Source organism: Pygoscelis adeliae, unplaced genomic scaffold (assembly GCF_000699105.1).
Source record: "Pygoscelis adeliae isolate BGI_AS28 unplaced genomic scaffold, ASM69910v1 Scaffold14, whole genome shotgun sequence".
NCBI classification, from domain to species: domain Eukaryota; kingdom Metazoa; phylum Chordata; class Aves; order Sphenisciformes; family Spheniscidae; genus Pygoscelis; species Pygoscelis adeliae.
Genome location: NW_008825109.1, coordinates 5,743,067 through 5,760,060, shown reverse-complemented (window position 1 = coordinate 5,760,060; position 16,994 = coordinate 5,743,067). Strand labels below are relative to the sequence as shown.

Genomic DNA, 16,994 nt, shown 5'->3' with positions numbered 1-16,994 from the left:
GAAACATGCTTCAACTGTGCCATTTAAAAACCAAACAATACCAGCCAAAACAGTATCTTTAAGTACTTTTTTAGTGTAAACAAAAATAATCCTAAGAAAGTGAGTGATTCACAGATGTTTCTGACATGATAAGCATGTATTTTCTTATAAGAGGACTACCCTGAGTCTGGAAAGTTTACCTTGGTTTATGCAGCTAATTGATACAGCAACCTTTTGGAGAAACATTAATGCACTTAGGATTAGAGTCAAGTCTTTGCTTTTTGGGTTCTCAGTTGACCAGACAAGTGACTGGAATGAACGGTAATTTTTTTCCCCTTTAAACACTAGCTATGTGTTTGAATGATTTAAATTATGAGAGTGAGGCTTAAGAACTGTCATAGCTCAGGACACTGATTAACAAGAACAAACAGAAGCCAGAACATTCAGCAGAAACTCACTCTGTCACTCAAAGGACAAGATAATTACCAAAATTCGTAAAACCAGCCTTCTCCTACAGTTTGCCCATATTGGCATTCCAACACAGAATTGGTAGCATTTTGCAAGTTTGCTTAGCTCTTGCAACGCAGCCAATAAGCTTTTAAGAAAGGTAATCATAAGAACAAGTCCCAAGATTGCTTTACACATACCTACATACACACTGGACAGTTTAGGCAATAGTTTCCAATCATGGGTGAGTATTCCTTATGCAAGAGTGCAGAGAGCATCATGTCATGCTGCAACCCCAAACCTGCCTCCCACTTCAATTATCTACAAACATGAAGATGCCAGAATGGTTCTTCCCTCATGGTTTTCAAAGTCATGAGATGAATACTGCTGTCATGAGCCATCAGAAATAGAACAAGAGAATAAGCATTGATAATTTAGTAGGTGATAGATGAGGGAAAACGTAAGATGTACATACAGGAAGATATAACACATCCATAATTTTCTTTGGGACCAATTAATGTTAGAATTGGTTTGCATACTCTTAATCAGAATTGTGTTGCAATTTTCTGTCAAAAGAATGGGGTTCTTTTCTAATGAAAGCCAACAAGACACTTTTTTTGATTTAATAAATAAATACATTCTGAACTACAGCACAAAATAATCACTTTGTCAAATAATAACACCAGCAACAATATGAGACTTCAGGGCATAAATATTTAGGAGGCATTCCAGATGTTCTTTTTGTGAGCTACATTATTGATGTCTCCTCCAAATGATGATGGAAGACCAGAAGCATCCAAGCTATGGCCTTACAACTCAGAGTGCTGAGACAACTTTTCTCATCTCCTTATCTCTCTTCTCATTACCTAGCTGACGAAGTGACACTAACAATTCACAACAGGTACTCTCTCCCCACAGGCTGCTTTTTTCCTTCCCTTCTCTCACCACCTGCTTTCAGTTCGTTAAATCCTTTCCCTTTCAACACTGAGCAGACACTCTAGACAAAGGGTATGGTTCATTTCAGAACATTTAGTGTCTGTTCTCAGAGTGATGTTTGGGGGCTCATGTCCTCACCCCACCCACTCTGCATGCTATTTGAAATAGCAATACAAGAAAAAAAAAAAAAGGGGGAAAAAAGTTGGGGTGTTTTTTTTTTGGGGGGGGGGGGGAGATGTGTTTAAAGAACATGCATTTTCTGACCTTGTTTACTTCATTCCTCAGTTCCTAACCATTATCACTACAGCTCTGCTATTGCTCGAGGTACTGAAAGCAACAGTTTGCGCCACTATCACCTAATAAAGTTAGTTGGTGAGTTTGGGCAGAAGTCCTGCAGTCAATGCTCAGATACTGAGCAACAACTGCACACCTTTCATATCTAAAAGCCAGCAAAATCATGCTGATGTAGCAGCCATGAAAAGGCAAGTGCTCCTGTGGAAATAGCAGACAGTCCATAGAAATTGCTGTTGCTGGATTTCCTCAATTTCTGTTCATGCTGTGCCACTTTATAGATCTCTGTGGAACAGGACATCTGATAAAAGCAGGACAGAAAGGTTGACAGATTGTAGAACAATTGAGACGTTTTTCTTGGTGTTCCTATTGCCTGAACTTTGTCACCAGCCAAAACTCAGCAACAAGATAAAACCTCAGGAGAAATAAATTGCGCAAAATGGGCATTGCGATATATTTTACTAATAGAGCAGGCTGCAGGCTGATGAAGTCATCGTAGCTCCATTGAATTCCCCACAGCTATACTGATTTCCACCAGCGCAACATGAACAGCAGAAGCAGATGAATTGGAAAAAAGCATTGGAAAACACAGGCATCAGGAAGAGGAGGTGGTGTTCTAAGAGACAGCATTATGCAGTAAGTGTAGGAAAAGAAGTGTCTGGTCAAAGCAACTTTGTTACCTTTAAGCTGAACGTGTGTCATCAGATCCAGTGAAGCATCAGTGACTTTTCAGAGGGACAGGACAGAGCAACAGAATTTCCCCGTACAAGCAACTTTTCACAACTTGCTATAAAATAGCTAAATAAAACTTTGGCTGGCCTCTGCTCCAAATTATACACAGTGGATGTTTGAGGTGTGATTATCATCCAAACCCTGTATGACAGCTGATCTTCCTCCACTTAGGAATACAGAAATTCTGAACAGTAGCTCTGAAAAGTCAGAGGGGGGAGTGGGGGTAGCGGTGTTTCTTTTGCTACAAAGTCCCAAACCCTCTCCTATAAGAGCATCAACTCACTGTTCACTTGAAAAGGACTGCAGGATCTAAGCACAAAAGCTTAGTTTAACATTCTTGCTCTGTAGATACATGGGTGGAAAAGAGCGATACTCTGCTAAAGGACATCCCAGCACCATCACTTCAAGCAGTATTGCAGAAATGGCCAGTAATATAAGCAAAAGAGCAAAAAACACCCTGAGGCAGCCCAGCAAGGATGTGGTCCCAGTCTCATGCCACACATCTCTCTGGAGATGCTTGCTTCATTGTGCTTACATCTGTGAGAGAAATTAAAGGAAGGACTACTGAACTGCTTGGAACAATTTAATCTATGAAATGCCAATGAATTGCTTCTTCCTGATCCAAGTCTTGTTAATATGGCATTAAACCCATACAAAGGCAGAGTCACTGTCACCTGCAGAAAAGTTCCATTCAACAACAAAAAAAATCATTCCCAAAGCATACAAAGTTATAAAGTATTTCTGAAGCACCACATATTTCAATTACAAACTTTTCAATTCAAGGCAGGCTCTTCAGTAGAGAATTAAATATGCTACTATAACATGCAAGTTACATACTTCTCTGCTACTTTTATATTCAAAGCCAAACACAGCGATCTGCTATACAAACTAGCTTTCTAAGAGGTATAAACACTAGATTAATGATAAAACTCCATTTTGTTATTAAAAAAAATTCTCACTTCTACCTAACCCTTAACATTTTGCTGCTGTCACAAAACATCAATAAAAACAGGTCGTTTAAAGGAACATTTGAAAACCAGAGACAGGCAATCAACAGCTCAGATCTCATAAATGAAGTAATGAGTTCAGCTGCCTTCTAAACATTTACTTCCACTGAAAAGTAAGTTTTGCTCGCTCTGGACTGGTTGCATACTGACATGCCAGTCAGTGTTAGGGAAGATAATAAGATCTGTCAGTCTCTGAGAAAACTTTTAACAAACAAGGCTTTTTCTTAAAGAATTGTTTGGTTTGATTTTGCAAGCTTCACCAAGTCTCCCAAGGAGTATATTTTCCTCCACTGTGCCAGTGGCCTGTTAGAGACACTGCAACAGTGGAAGACTTAACCCCATCAGAAGATACCATCTCTCCTTCTTAATGCAAAATGGAGCCAGGTTTACTACAGTTTCATTTTAAGAGATTACCCCTGAGAATCAAGTTCAACTACAGTTTATGCCTAAAGCCCAGCAAATTAATATACAGTATATCTTAAGTATATTTAAAAAAAAAAATCTTTGAAAGGCAAATGCAGCTGAAACTCCCCAGAGGAGATGAAAACGTTGTAGTAAATTTATGAAATACTAAGTCTCACGAATTTATGCTATGTTGAGAATAGCAACACAAAGCCTCCTAGAGTGGTTAAACATCATACTACTAAGTTTAAAGACCCAGATCCCCCTCCCAATTAACATTTTTGTTTGAAAACTAACTCTATTTAATTTGAAACTTCCTCTTGCTATGCCAATTACATTTTAAAACCTTTTTCCTGTGAAGTTTAAGTGCACTATCTCATTTGACACACAAAGTACTATTAAAAACAGCCCAGAGTAGAAAAAAAAAGTTTTTCTTTCTTCAGTATCAAGCACCTGGCAAGTAAATGGAAGGTTCCTGCAAAGCCTTAAAGGCTATTAAAGGCATTCCTCTTTCTCCCTGGGGATTTAAAACTCAGTTATTTTTATTCCTCTTTTTAAGCCTATGAAATTACATCATCTTTTCCCCTTTGATTTACACTTTACAGTATTTTTTCCCGCATTGTTCCCCAATTTGCTAATTCACTAATTGAAACTGCTGCTGGCTCGGTCATGAAATAACAGGTGAAGAAACATCCATAGCTTGTCAAATCTTTGAGAAATAAACTAATGAACTGCCTTGGAAGGATCTCTACCAAAGCACTGTGATAAGAATATGAAAGTAAGAGCTTTCTATTTGCTCAATGTTTGTTAACTTCCCCACAAATACAGCCGCGTAAGCCTACAGCATAGGGTCAATTCACTTCCTGGGCACTTGGTGCTCTCTAAGCCCAAGGTAACTTTGCGCAAAGAGAACCGCTGACCTTCTTACTGGTCCTACATCTGGGCCTGTTGCATTCAAGAGAAGATTGCTGCAATTGTGTGAGCTCCCTCTTGTAAAACACTCTTGTTCACTCCCATGAAACATCTGCAGAAGTGAGACCCCCTCCTCTAACACCTCATGCCCTCTCCCTCCCTCCTTCCCCCCCCCGCCCCAAATCAGCAGTAGCAAAAAAATTGCTATTAAAGAACTGATTTAGGAAAGTCATTCCAGTTGACAACCATTTAGAACAGGATTTGAGAAGGAGAAAAAACACTGGCTGGAAAAAACAAGACATTTGTCCCCACTCACAGGATCCTAGAATCACCCAGGTTGGAAGAGGCTGCTGGAAATCAGTTAGTCCAACGCCCCTAGCTAAAGCAGAGTCAGCTAGAGCAGGCTGTCCAGCACCATGTCGTCCAGTTGGGTTTTCCGTGTCTCTAACAACAGAGACACCACAACCTCTCCGAGAAACCCATTCCAGTGTTGGACCACCCTCACAGCAAAATAGCGGGAGGTTTTTTTGTGTTCAGACATTCATGTGTTTTAATTTGTCTGTTGCATCTTGTCCTGTCTCTGAGGACTACAGAGAAGAGCCTGGCTCCCTCATCTTCATTCACTCCTATTACATACTTACACAAATTGATAAGATCCCTCCGAGCCTTCTCTTCTCTAGGCTGAACAGTCCCAGCTCTCAGCCGCTCCTCATATGAAAGATGCTCCAGTCCCTTAATCACCTTTGTGGCCCTGCACTGGACACTCTCCATTAAACCTGCTTATATCTTATATTAAAGATCCCAGAACTGGACACAGTACTCCAGATGCGACCTCACCAGTGCTGAGTAGAGAAGAAGGATCACCTCCCTAGACCTGCTGGCAACGCTCTTCATACTGCAGCGCAGGATACTATTGGCCTTTTTTGTGCCGCTAGGGTGCATTGCTGGCTCATGGTCAGCTTGTCCACCAGGACCCCAAGATCCTTCTGGACAAAGCTGCTTTCTAGCCTGGCAACCCCCAGCGTTTACTGGTGCACGGGGCTATAACTCCCCAGGTACAGGACTTTGCATTTCCCCTTCTTGAGCTTCATGAGATTTCTCTCTGCTCAATTCTTCAGCTTGTCAAGGTCCCTCAGAATGACAGCACAACCATCTGGTGTATCAGCCACTACTCCCAATTTTGTATTGTCTGTAAACTTGCTGAGGGCATACTCCATCTAATCATCAGGTCATTGATGAAGACATTGACCGGTACTAGCCCTAGTATTGCACCCTGCAGTACACCAGTCCAAGAGTCCCAGCACTTGGAAAGAAACTAGTCAGAGATGGAAAAAGCCAATGGGTTCATCTACTTCAGATGCATGGACTGCAATTGCTTTTGCCATGCAATATTTGTTTGCTAGTGAGCACATATATAAAGATAAGTAAGACTGCAAAACAGTAGTACAAGGTCTCCATATAGTTGTTCCCCACAAAGCAGGTCTTGCTTCTAAGGATGCAGATAAAACTTCCTGTCCACCTAAACCAACAATCCCTTCTAGGTCACAGTTCTCCCCAAATACCAGCAACGAGCAGACACACACAGTCCTCAAAGCTGCATAATCTTCCAAAGTTAAAAATTATGCAGCCTTTCTGCTATGCAGAAAGTAAAGCAAGCCAGCTTTTGGTTTTCATTTTCTTTGGGCTCGTATTTCCTTCTTCTGAAGTAGTCATGACATAGGACCACATCTGTGTACGGCTAAATCCACAAACAGTGTAAAATTCGGCTGTGATCTAGTAAAGCAAGTGGTAGTCTAACATTTAAAATAGGGCAAATTGCACTTTTACACACATTCTTGCATAGCATACATAATTGAAAAATCAAGACAACTTAAATTCATCCAGAGACCTTCTCTAGAGCTGAATTGAACAGTCACACAAACTTCTTCCTAGCCAATTCCTATTGCTTACAAATGACCACATCCATACCACTCCCTCATGAGCGTCTACTATAATCAGGTATAATGGTTTCTCATGATCTTTCATCATTTTATAAAAGAGATTGGACTCCGTTGGGACTGATTGTGGCAAAGGGAACTGCATTATTAGATAGCACTTAATTTTAGTGAAGGACTTGCTTCCTCCTCTACTACCCAAGTTGCTTTCCAGCATACTTATGAGACTGCTTCCAAATCTAGCAGAGTTCTGCCACCAGGCAGGAACATGCAGCTGATTGAATGCTCACCCTGAAGATGTACAAGCTCTACTGCTGCACTGTAGAGCATCCTGTAGGACAGGAAGAACTGAAATTTTAAACCTTGTTGGCCTCAGTCAGCCTTACGAACACTTTCACAGACCTGTCTGTGGTATAAGCGCAATACCTCTCTACAGTCCTCCTTTACTCCTCCCAGCACAGCCTCACTCCATAATAGTTCCACAGCAGAGAAATCAATTACATTATCAAGTGGCTCACCACTACAGCTTGCTTCCCCTTGAATATCTCACTATTTCTCCTACTTCTATATTTCCTGTAAGCACTATAAGCATGAAAGGAAAGTTAACATACTAGGTAAAGTTTCACAGGCTTTGTGCCCATTTTGTTACCAGAAAGAGTCCCACCATTTCTTACCTGCAACAAATAACTGCTTTACAGGAGAGTGCCAAGTCCAGAAAGCTCTGCCTGACTTCAAATGACAGGGCATACTTCAGTGTGTGGCCATCAATAATCAGAGCAATATCGTTTTCCTTGCCCAGCGACTCCCCCAAACTGGTACAATGTTGAGTCAGAGAAGCTCTTGTTGCCTGAAGAATAAACAGAAAGAAATCATGTTTCTTCCTAATATAAGTGCATCCAATATGCAGCAAGGCACTTCTGGACTATGAAATGGAGCACAGTATACATGCACCTGAACTAGCACTGACGTGAGTTAGTGTTTTAACAGGACCTTGTGCAGACATGTTAATTTGGGTCACAAATCAGCAAAAGCTGCATCTGCTTGGCTAGGAACACATGCCTTGTTTCACTGCAGACTCGGGCATCTCCACTACACACCCCTGCACGATGCATATGCCCACAGTAGTCGTGATACATCCCCTTCAACTGTAGGGCAGACATAACCTAATGCCTTTCATGGCTTTTGACAACATTCAAAGTATTACTATTTATTCAAACAGTATTCCCTACCCCAAAAACATTTTCACTGAAAGCTGCTTCTGTGAAAAGAAAAAAAAAAAAAAAATCAAGTGCTCATGTTTCACTGTCACCCCAAATATTTCAACCATCTACTGCAGTGAAATTCACGCTTACAGCAGTCTGTTCCATTCCCATGCAGGTTAGTTTAACCATCAGTTCCAGCTGAGTTAACCACTGCTAAATAGTTCAAGAAGTTGCTCATGATCTGAACTGTATGTACACTTTTTGACAGAGAAGGTCTTGACACACAGGACATAGGATGGCAGAACATGAAAAGCAAAGACTTCAGTACCAGTCAAACACTGCTTTTAGGTGACAAATGATCACTAACTGCTGGATTATATAATATTTCAGTTTTCCCCCTTTGTTCAAAAAACAGTATCGGTGGTATACACAAAAATAACTGGTTTCTCTTTTAGCAAATCCTCACCTAGTTTCCAGTCTAGTGTTCTCTCCACTTTTAAACCAACCAAAAAAGAGAAAATGCACTCCTGCTCATCTTAACTGTGCAACTTCAAATAATTGTGCTAAACCAAGTGTTACACGTTTCTGCTTATTGATATTTAAAGGTACTAGTTTTGTGATTTGTCTGTGTTGGTCTAACCAAAATACATATTTTTTTTTCTTTATATAACAGAAAAAACACTAGAACAGAGTTATAACTGTCAGAAATGAAAATGTAATATTTATGCCTCATTGCAACCCATTCATCATTTTATAGATCCCGATTTCTCCAGAGGATTGCAAGCCAAACTGTTGCCAAGTGCCTATTTGCACCTCCAGTTTAACAGACAGATGTTAAAAAGAAAAGAAAAACTCAGGTAGCTAAACTAGTTACTCTGGACTACACACCTGCTGGTCCTGAGGAACAGACTACCTCAATGAAGGCCATCACTGATATGGAGTCTAGATTTTTCTCTCTACATTCAACTGAGAACAGGAGTTAGGGTTTTTGCACATGGTTGAGCAAACCATCAAAGATATCTAGAAACCTGCACATGTGAACCCCCTTACAAAGATGGCAAAAGTAGTACTTAAAGTTGCATCTCTTCCACATCAAAGACATCTGAGCCAAAAAGCTCCAGTTCTATATCACACCACTAAAACAATGGGGAAAAACATTTACATTCCTAAAATACTTCCTTCAGCGATCTCTCCAGCATCTATCCATAAAGGGAAGAGATGGAAAGAGACAACACAAAGAGCTTCCTAGTACCACGGCTTAATTTCTTGATCTAAGCTTTTACAAGCTGTTTCTGTGCACTCTAAAGACAGAAGTGTCAGACCGAGGTGGGTTTTTTTTTTTCCTGCAAATAAAGTGATGGGAAACTCCTCTGACCCAGGTGCTTGCAGGGCTGTTTCTCACCTTTTTCTCCTCACTCACTATCTCTGCATCCTTTCTTAAATATGCTTTCCCACAGGTGCCACCATCTTGGCTGAGGGGCTCAGCTGTGCCCTGCGGAACCAGCTGTGTCTGGCACAGGGCAGCCCCGGCCTCTCCCCACCGAGGCCCCTGCAGCCCCCAACACCTTGCCACGGACACCCAGAACAGCTGACCAGATGGGCACTACTACAGTGCTCAGAGAAGCTCAGGTTAACCAGTTCAGTATGTCAAACTACCACATACTGAGAGCTACTCCGCACCCTCCAGGAAAGAGCGCCACAGGCAGTGCTTCTGGGTTGCGGTAGAAGACCTCTCCCACTGCCTGTCATCCCCCCCCACCCCCCCCCCCTTTTTTTTTTTTTTCTCCTTATCACTACACTTCAGTAAGACCACACTAACTCAAGTTCTCATGCTCACTAGAGACCAAGCACCAATAAAGTCATGGCTGCCTAGATGTTATACAGCCTGTTGGTGCTTCCCAGCCTCCCAACAGCTGCAGTCCCATGAGCCACCATCACAGCTCTGGTGTCTCGTACTGCAGCCCTCAGAAGGGCCAGGTTCTGTGCACCACAACACTGTCCTCTGTTCCTCTCTTCCCCGTCACTCCCATTTTGGTGGTAAATTTTAGTGAGGTTGTAATAGCAATATTCACCCTGGCTAGAGGTATCCTGACTGCAGCAGTCAGCAACCGCAATCAGTCCAAACTTCACTTCCGTCACCATGACAGCAGGATCATCCCAAATACTTTGGACTTCAACCATTCCAATATGTTTTACTGAAAAAACCAGCAAGAAAAGTGTTCCCTTTCTCTTGATTTAAGTTGGTTGGGTTTTTTTAACAAAGATTTCTACTACAGGATTACATAAATGATCTTTAAATGCCCATGTTCATAAGGTCATGAAAAAGGATTTTTTCCTTCATCTTTTTATTTCCAGCTCAAATAAGAATCGCCTTGTTTCAGAAAAATACACCAAATTAGATAATTATTTAATTTTAAAAATGTTCTCCATGTGTAATACTGAGTGAAATAGATCTGATTTCTGTCAAGACAGAGAGCCACCACAGTACACTGAGCAGCAAGATTGAGTGCACTGTGATAGTTAGAGGCTACATATTTTTGCTTGCCTTGAATCATGTTTCTCATACAAAACTCAATAAATATGTTGAAGTCTGAAATGTATCATAAAACTGCTAAATATGGCAGCACTTCCAGCCTTCTGCTGTGTAAAGTTCCGAAGTTTGACTAGATCAGTTTTACACACAAAGCCAGTAAAATAAAAGACAAAAATAGCCACACTCAATCAAACCAGACCACAACCGTGGCCAAAAGCAACCAGCCAGGAATGAGTGCAAGAATACAGCATGCATATACCAGCAAGCATATACTCTCTCAGAAGACCCTCTGGGCTGCCACAGTTGGCAGCTCAGGGACCTCCCGAGCCAGGTGCAGGGTCTGTTAAGAAAGAGCCCTCGATCCCCAGTTACCATCAAGAACTGCGGGAAGCAGATCAAAAGGTTAGCAAGGGGAGAGAGGTCACTTCTCCTCTAGAGTAAAGAAGGATGCAGAACAGCATGTACGCAAGGAGGAAACCCCACGAAACATTGGACATTATACGAATTTTGGGTGGTAAAGAAGTTGAGGACATGACAGCAGTCAAGACAGCATTACTGAGCAGAGGAGGAGGATCAGGTAGCCAGAATGACTGAACTTTCCTGCGCCGAACAGGTGGGAGGAGAGTCAGGCCACTTTCACATAAAGGGGAGGAAAAAAAAGGAGGGAAATTGCTTTGCAATTTATTTTCTCTCACCCCACTCATTGGTATGGTAGTCAAAACAAACTCACCCTGATTCACCAAGAAACTAGCCCCAAACTGGAGGCAAATTTACAGACTGAGTTAATGAGTATGACAGAGTGTACAGTTCAGCCATTTCAGACACAGATTACATTTTGCACCTTCTTCATTACAAGAATAACTGCATCATTCCCTGCTTCCCCGTTAAGCTATGAGGGATTAGATTTATGTCTTCATGGCATGCCTATTTACACTGTACCTGAAAATTTAGCACAAAGTAGATGACTGTGCTTAAACCATTACAGTCTGGTGCAGGGAAAACAAGGGTATGTCTTGTGGGAAGAAAGTCGTTTTATCTACTTCAGCACCACTAGGTAGTGACAACATTCACAGAAATCCCAGGGATGGTGTAAGGGATACAATTTGGGTAATGTCATCAATAACAGAATTTTAACCCAAGAACCCTTGTCCCTGGGATCTTGGAGTAAGTGCCATTTGTTTTTCTTTACTGCTTCCTCTCAGTCTTGCTCAAACCTTTTTCTTGCTGTCAAATGCAGAATTACCCCCTGTCCTTCTCCCGAATACACCCACAGGATTAAAAACTTCTCTGACTATTTGAAACCAAGGGAGACAGTCCCTGCCCTTATTCCCTGTCTAGCCCTTCTGGCACTTCAGAGGAAACACCCTCATTTTCCTGTTGCTTCTTCACCTGACCCAAAGGAAGGTGAAGGGCCAGGGCCCAACCACCCCCTCCTGCAGAGGAGAACCTGAGGGCAAGTTCAGGAGGGTTATTCAATATCCATCATCTGTTGCCCAAAAGAAGTGACATGGCAACAGGAAGACTTACAAAAGGTGATGGTTCTCATCAGATAAGATTACTAGTCTCTCCATAGCTTATTGTCATGGCTATGCATAAAGCCTCATCCAATTCATGCCCTGGTCACTGAACTTACTACTCTTACATACAAGATGTCACAGAATTAGTAACAGGGTTAATACTCCAAAAAGCTGTAAATCAAGGATTACAAATCAGGCACCTCATTTAAACAGCTTTTTGTAAAGCTCTCAATATACTCTTCCATACACATGGCTAACTTACAACCTAACAGCTTATACAGTAAAAAAGCACTAATTATTATTTCTGTTTCTTCCAACTACTTACAAATGCTATGTTTTAAGAAAGAAAAACTACTGCTCCCGTAGGCCAGTGCAATTAAGCAAAAGAAACAAGCTCCAAATCTCACTGGGTATATAATAAAGACTTCCTAAGTAAGCAGATGAACATTTGGAAACCATGGGGAACTGTATCCTTCTGTGGGCAACTCATTAAACTAGAGTAGAAATCTCTACTTTGATACCTAGCTTATACTCTGTGTTTGACATCAAGGGCTAAGTTTCTTCTTTGAGTCACATCAAGCAAGAATAAATCAATCCTTCACTAGAACGAGCATAATGAAGCAGAAATCAATAGTAGTCCTAAAAAAGTATCTGGATAAACTCAGACCTGTGGAATATCCCTGCTGTTTTTACTGAGTACCCATCAAGAGTAAACGGAAAGTTTGTCAGGAGTTCTGATAAAAATAGAATATTACAGAGAAGAATATTACAAGCACTTCACTTATCCATAATAAACTTGGTTCTTCCTCCCTCAAGATTTCCTTTAGACACACAGAGCATCCAGCTGCTCTGGGGAAACCTGGAGAGATGCCTGCCAATCAGACCTTATTGTACTGGCATATCAGATAAATTTCCACCAAATATTAAAAATACAGATACAGTTTTACTTAAAGGTCAGAAGGTGCATCAACTGAAAAGTCCATCAATTTAGTAGCCCTGATTCAGTGGGCTATTCAAATAAACACAGACACTTCATTAGCCAGTAGAGGAAATGTGCACATGCTTAAGCTGTCTGTTGAATCAGAGCAACATTATCAGTTTAGTTAGAGCTTCACAAGGGCTTAAGAATCCATTCATACAAGACCACCAAGTAAATCAAAGCACAAAACGTTAAAAAAGGATCAGTTAGATTGCAAAAAGTCAACTGAGCTCAAACTGAGGAAGCTAAGGAAATTAGGTTTTCATTTATTTTTTATTCTACTTTTGCACATTCGACACGGTTGGGGGAGTTGATTCTAAAAATATCAACAATTCTGACTCACACAAATGCATTTAAGGGTTAGTGTTTTTATGGTCTCTATACTTGAATTAAATTCAAGACATGGTGGCATATTCCATAACAAACCTACCCCACCTGCTTTCCCTGTTTGTTTTCCCATTTCCATTTTAACAAGTCACAGCCCCAAATACAAACCTTGAGCAGAGCATTTACTTGTATTACTATCTTAAAACAAACTTGCAGATTTTATTGTTCTGTGTGTGCACAGTTTCCATCCAGAACATGGAGTAACATTATTAGTACACTATCAGAAATCTCCGTAGCAGAGTATAATTTGTTGACAGGCAGAAAATGAAAACATCCTGAAGCAGAGTTTGTGTGGTCTTTTCTCTGGACTGCACTCTCAGGATCTTTAACAAACCTTTTAATAGCATGTTTGTATATTCTCACTTTCTAAAGCCTCAGAAAAACACCCTGCTATGCCCAGCTTTGTATTTAAATAACAAAACTGATATAAACAAACTCTGGGATTTCCCAGACTTATTTTGTAGTTTAACAGAGCAAATACTCGGAATTTTCACATGATGCTTAGAGTGAATTTGGAAGTCAATGCAATCAGAGTTAAGTTAATCAGAGCTCTGCTGACTTCACTGAAAACACGAGTTGATTCATACTGTAATAAAAACCATTAGAAACATTACTACATAGGCTGTATAACAAGACCTTAAACATTGGGGGTGTTTTTTGTGTGCCTTTGGGTGTGGGGTTTTTTGTTGGTTGTTTGTTGTTTGGGTTTTGGGGGTTTTTGTTTGTTTTTTTTAAAACAGCAGCACACCATACAGCCCATTCCCTCCCATGAGAGCTTGGGAAGTCCGCATGCTACAGCAAGAAATGTTAGTGCGTGAGGCAATCCGGCATCCAACACAGAATGACAATATCAGATACTTGCCAAGAAAAAAATAATCAGTAGGACTTGCAAAAACTTTGGGTGCAAAAGAATTCCACAGGGTAACAGCCATTCCCTAGATTTACCTTACAAACAAGCTGATACCCAGAGAAGAACTGGACAATTACTGTAAGATGATCAGCTCCAAACCTCCTCTTCCCCTTCCTCCCCTGCTTTTCCCTGGAAACGCTCAAAGTCACCGAGATGATAGCAGGAGAAAGAAATGAAGCCTCATTTGCGCAGCAACTACACTCACATTTCATTCTAAGCATAGAGTGATACGTGGCCCACAAGGAAAAAGGTCTTGGGAAGAAAACTAAATGGCAAGTAGCATCACATAGACAAGAAGGCCTCTTTAGCTGAAGAGAACTACTCACCCCTGGATCTGTGACCTCTGAGACACACACACACACACTCGTTAAGCCTAAATCAGCCTCACATTCTAGCCTTCTCCAGCATCTACATTTCATGCACCCTTCTTGCATGGCCTTTCCTCCATCTCAAAGGAGCTAAAGTGATCCTCACAGAACAAGCTCCTGCAGTAAGAGATGTCAAACTAACACTTACATTAGTTTAACTGTAAGCTAAGTCAACTGCATATACTACTTGTTGTTATATTTATCATAAATCTAGAAAGTACTGCTACCTACAGCAGTTTAAAGATTTTTCCAAGTTAACTTCTTCCATCATCCTGTGGTTCATTTCCAAACCACTAAGTCTGTGAGATGATACAAATAACACAGTCTGCTAACTCATTGTTCTGGAGTACACTGAAGTGCCAGCTCAACCTATTTTACCAATCTAAGAATTTACTTTTTATTACTTCTGCTGTTTCCTTCCTACGTATGGATAATGCAAATAATCACATGTAACAATTATTTTACTGTGCTATAAAAAGTGGTTTCAAGTCAAAATACCAGCCATGCCCCTTGCCCCCACAGTGTTAAGTGAAAAATCTTCCAAGGAGGACTTAAGAAAAGCAAGGACCTTCACTGCATAACCCCAATTCAAGATAACACTTGCCAGCCCTACTTCATGGAAAATTTTCCACCGTATCTTAATTGCAACTTAGAAGCTTCAACACACATTTGGTGAAGTCTTTCACTTCAAACTGCCTAGTTGCTGTACCTGAGGGATCTGTAAGGACATCTGGCAGAAGCAAATTTACAGGAGAATAGGGATAACGAACATAAAGGCAAGACACTGATGTTTAAACCAAAGCTGGTGAAACATGATACAAGTATTTAGAGCAACACCTGTTGGGCAGAAGAGTCACTGGAAGTCCTTTCCACAATAAATATCGTATGTGCAAGTGCTAACCTCAAAACGTCTCTTGAAACCAAGGAAGAAATACCACTTTATTTCCAGAACAGATACTCACTTTTGCCAATCTTCCAAGTTTTGCACCAAACTTGACTAGGACAGCAAACAACTTCCATTTCTGGAAGCAGACAGGCAACTTCCAAAGACCTAGTTATAAGCAAGGGTGCAAAGTACATTGCCACATGTCCTGGTTTCAGCAGGGATAGAGTTAATTTCCTTCCTAGTAGCTGGTACAGTGCTGTGTTTTGGATTTAGGGTGAGAACAATGTTGATAACACATTGATGTTTTCAGTTGTTGCTAGGTAGTGTTTATACTAGTCAAGGACTTTCCAACTTCCCATGCTCTACCAACTGAGAAGGCTGGAGGAACACAAGAAGCTGGGAGGGGGCACAGCCAGGACAGCTGACCCAAACTGGCCAATGGGATATCCCATACCATGTGACATTCCATACCATGTGACATCATGCTCAGTATATAAAAGCTGGGGGAAGAAGAAGGAAGGGGGGAATGTTTGGAGTGGTGGTATTTGTCTTCCCAAGTCACCATTACGCGTGAGGGAGCCCCGCTTTCCTGGAGACGGCTGAACATCTGCCTGCCGATGGGAAGTAGTGAATTAATTCCTTTGTTTTGCTTTGCTTGCGTGCGTGACTGTTGCTCTACCTATTAAACTGTTTTTATCTCAACCCACGAGTTTTCTCACTTTTACCCTTCCGATTCTCTCCCCCATCCCACTGGTGGGGGGGTGAGCGAGCGGCTGCGTGGTGCTCAGTTGCCAACTGGGGTTAAACCACGACACCACAAAGCCTAGTAAAGACAACTTCTTGTGCACAGAAAGAGGCCAGCTGCAGGACTTGTTGGTCAAGTTCCTCTGCTCCCCCTTTTTTGTGACTACCTACACCAATCAATCTTCAAACAGCTGACTAACTGCTTCTGTGTATTTTTAGAGTTAGATTGTGGATGTAAATACAAACATGTTTGCTAGGTGCACTGTGTCACCTGCTTACATAAAACTGATCCAAAAGCCATGGTTTATGGCCAGTTAAATGGAAACTCAACACATCAGTGGAATTGGAAATATTTAGTTATTAATATGAGGCTATGCATGGCCTAATACAATCAACTCTACAAAAACATGGACCTCCATGTTCAACTCACAAAAACTCAGACAAGTATTTGCATACTTTCTCAACAACGAGGATGTTAAGAGCATCCACAAAACTACCTTGGCTTTCTTCTACCCTTAAAGCTGTGTCACAATGCCAAAAAAAACCCCAGACTTGACAGCAGTATTGACATTAGTCTGACCACCTAGCTACACAGTGCAACAGATGAGGCAATTATGTGTTGATCAAGTAGGCTATACTCCTGTGCCATACTTTCTTGCCTTTTGCCTTTTTCACCACAGCATAACACTTAACTCACATTCAGCTTGTGACCCACCTACTCTTTTTCTGCTCCCCATCTTGTGTTCACATGGTTGAGCACTCCTGTACAGTAATATGATCTTGCGTCTTCCCTTTTTTTCTATAGCTTCTTTTAGAAGAGGCCAGGAT

General features: G+C 41.2%; 1 protein-coding gene across 1 annotated transcript in view; it reads right to left on the bottom strand.

Moving 5' to 3' along the window:
- Nucleotides 1-16,994, bottom strand: part of ATP8A2 (ATPase, aminophospholipid transporter, class I, type 8A, member 2) — a 277,748-nt gene that overhangs the window by 188,815 nt on the left and 71,939 nt on the right. The window contains exon 19 of the mRNA XM_009327758.1: nucleotides 7,315-7,487. Coding sequence (XP_009326033.1) covers nucleotides 7,315-7,487 — 173 coding nt within the window. The remainder of the gene's footprint in view (nucleotides 1-7,314; nucleotides 7,488-16,994) is intronic.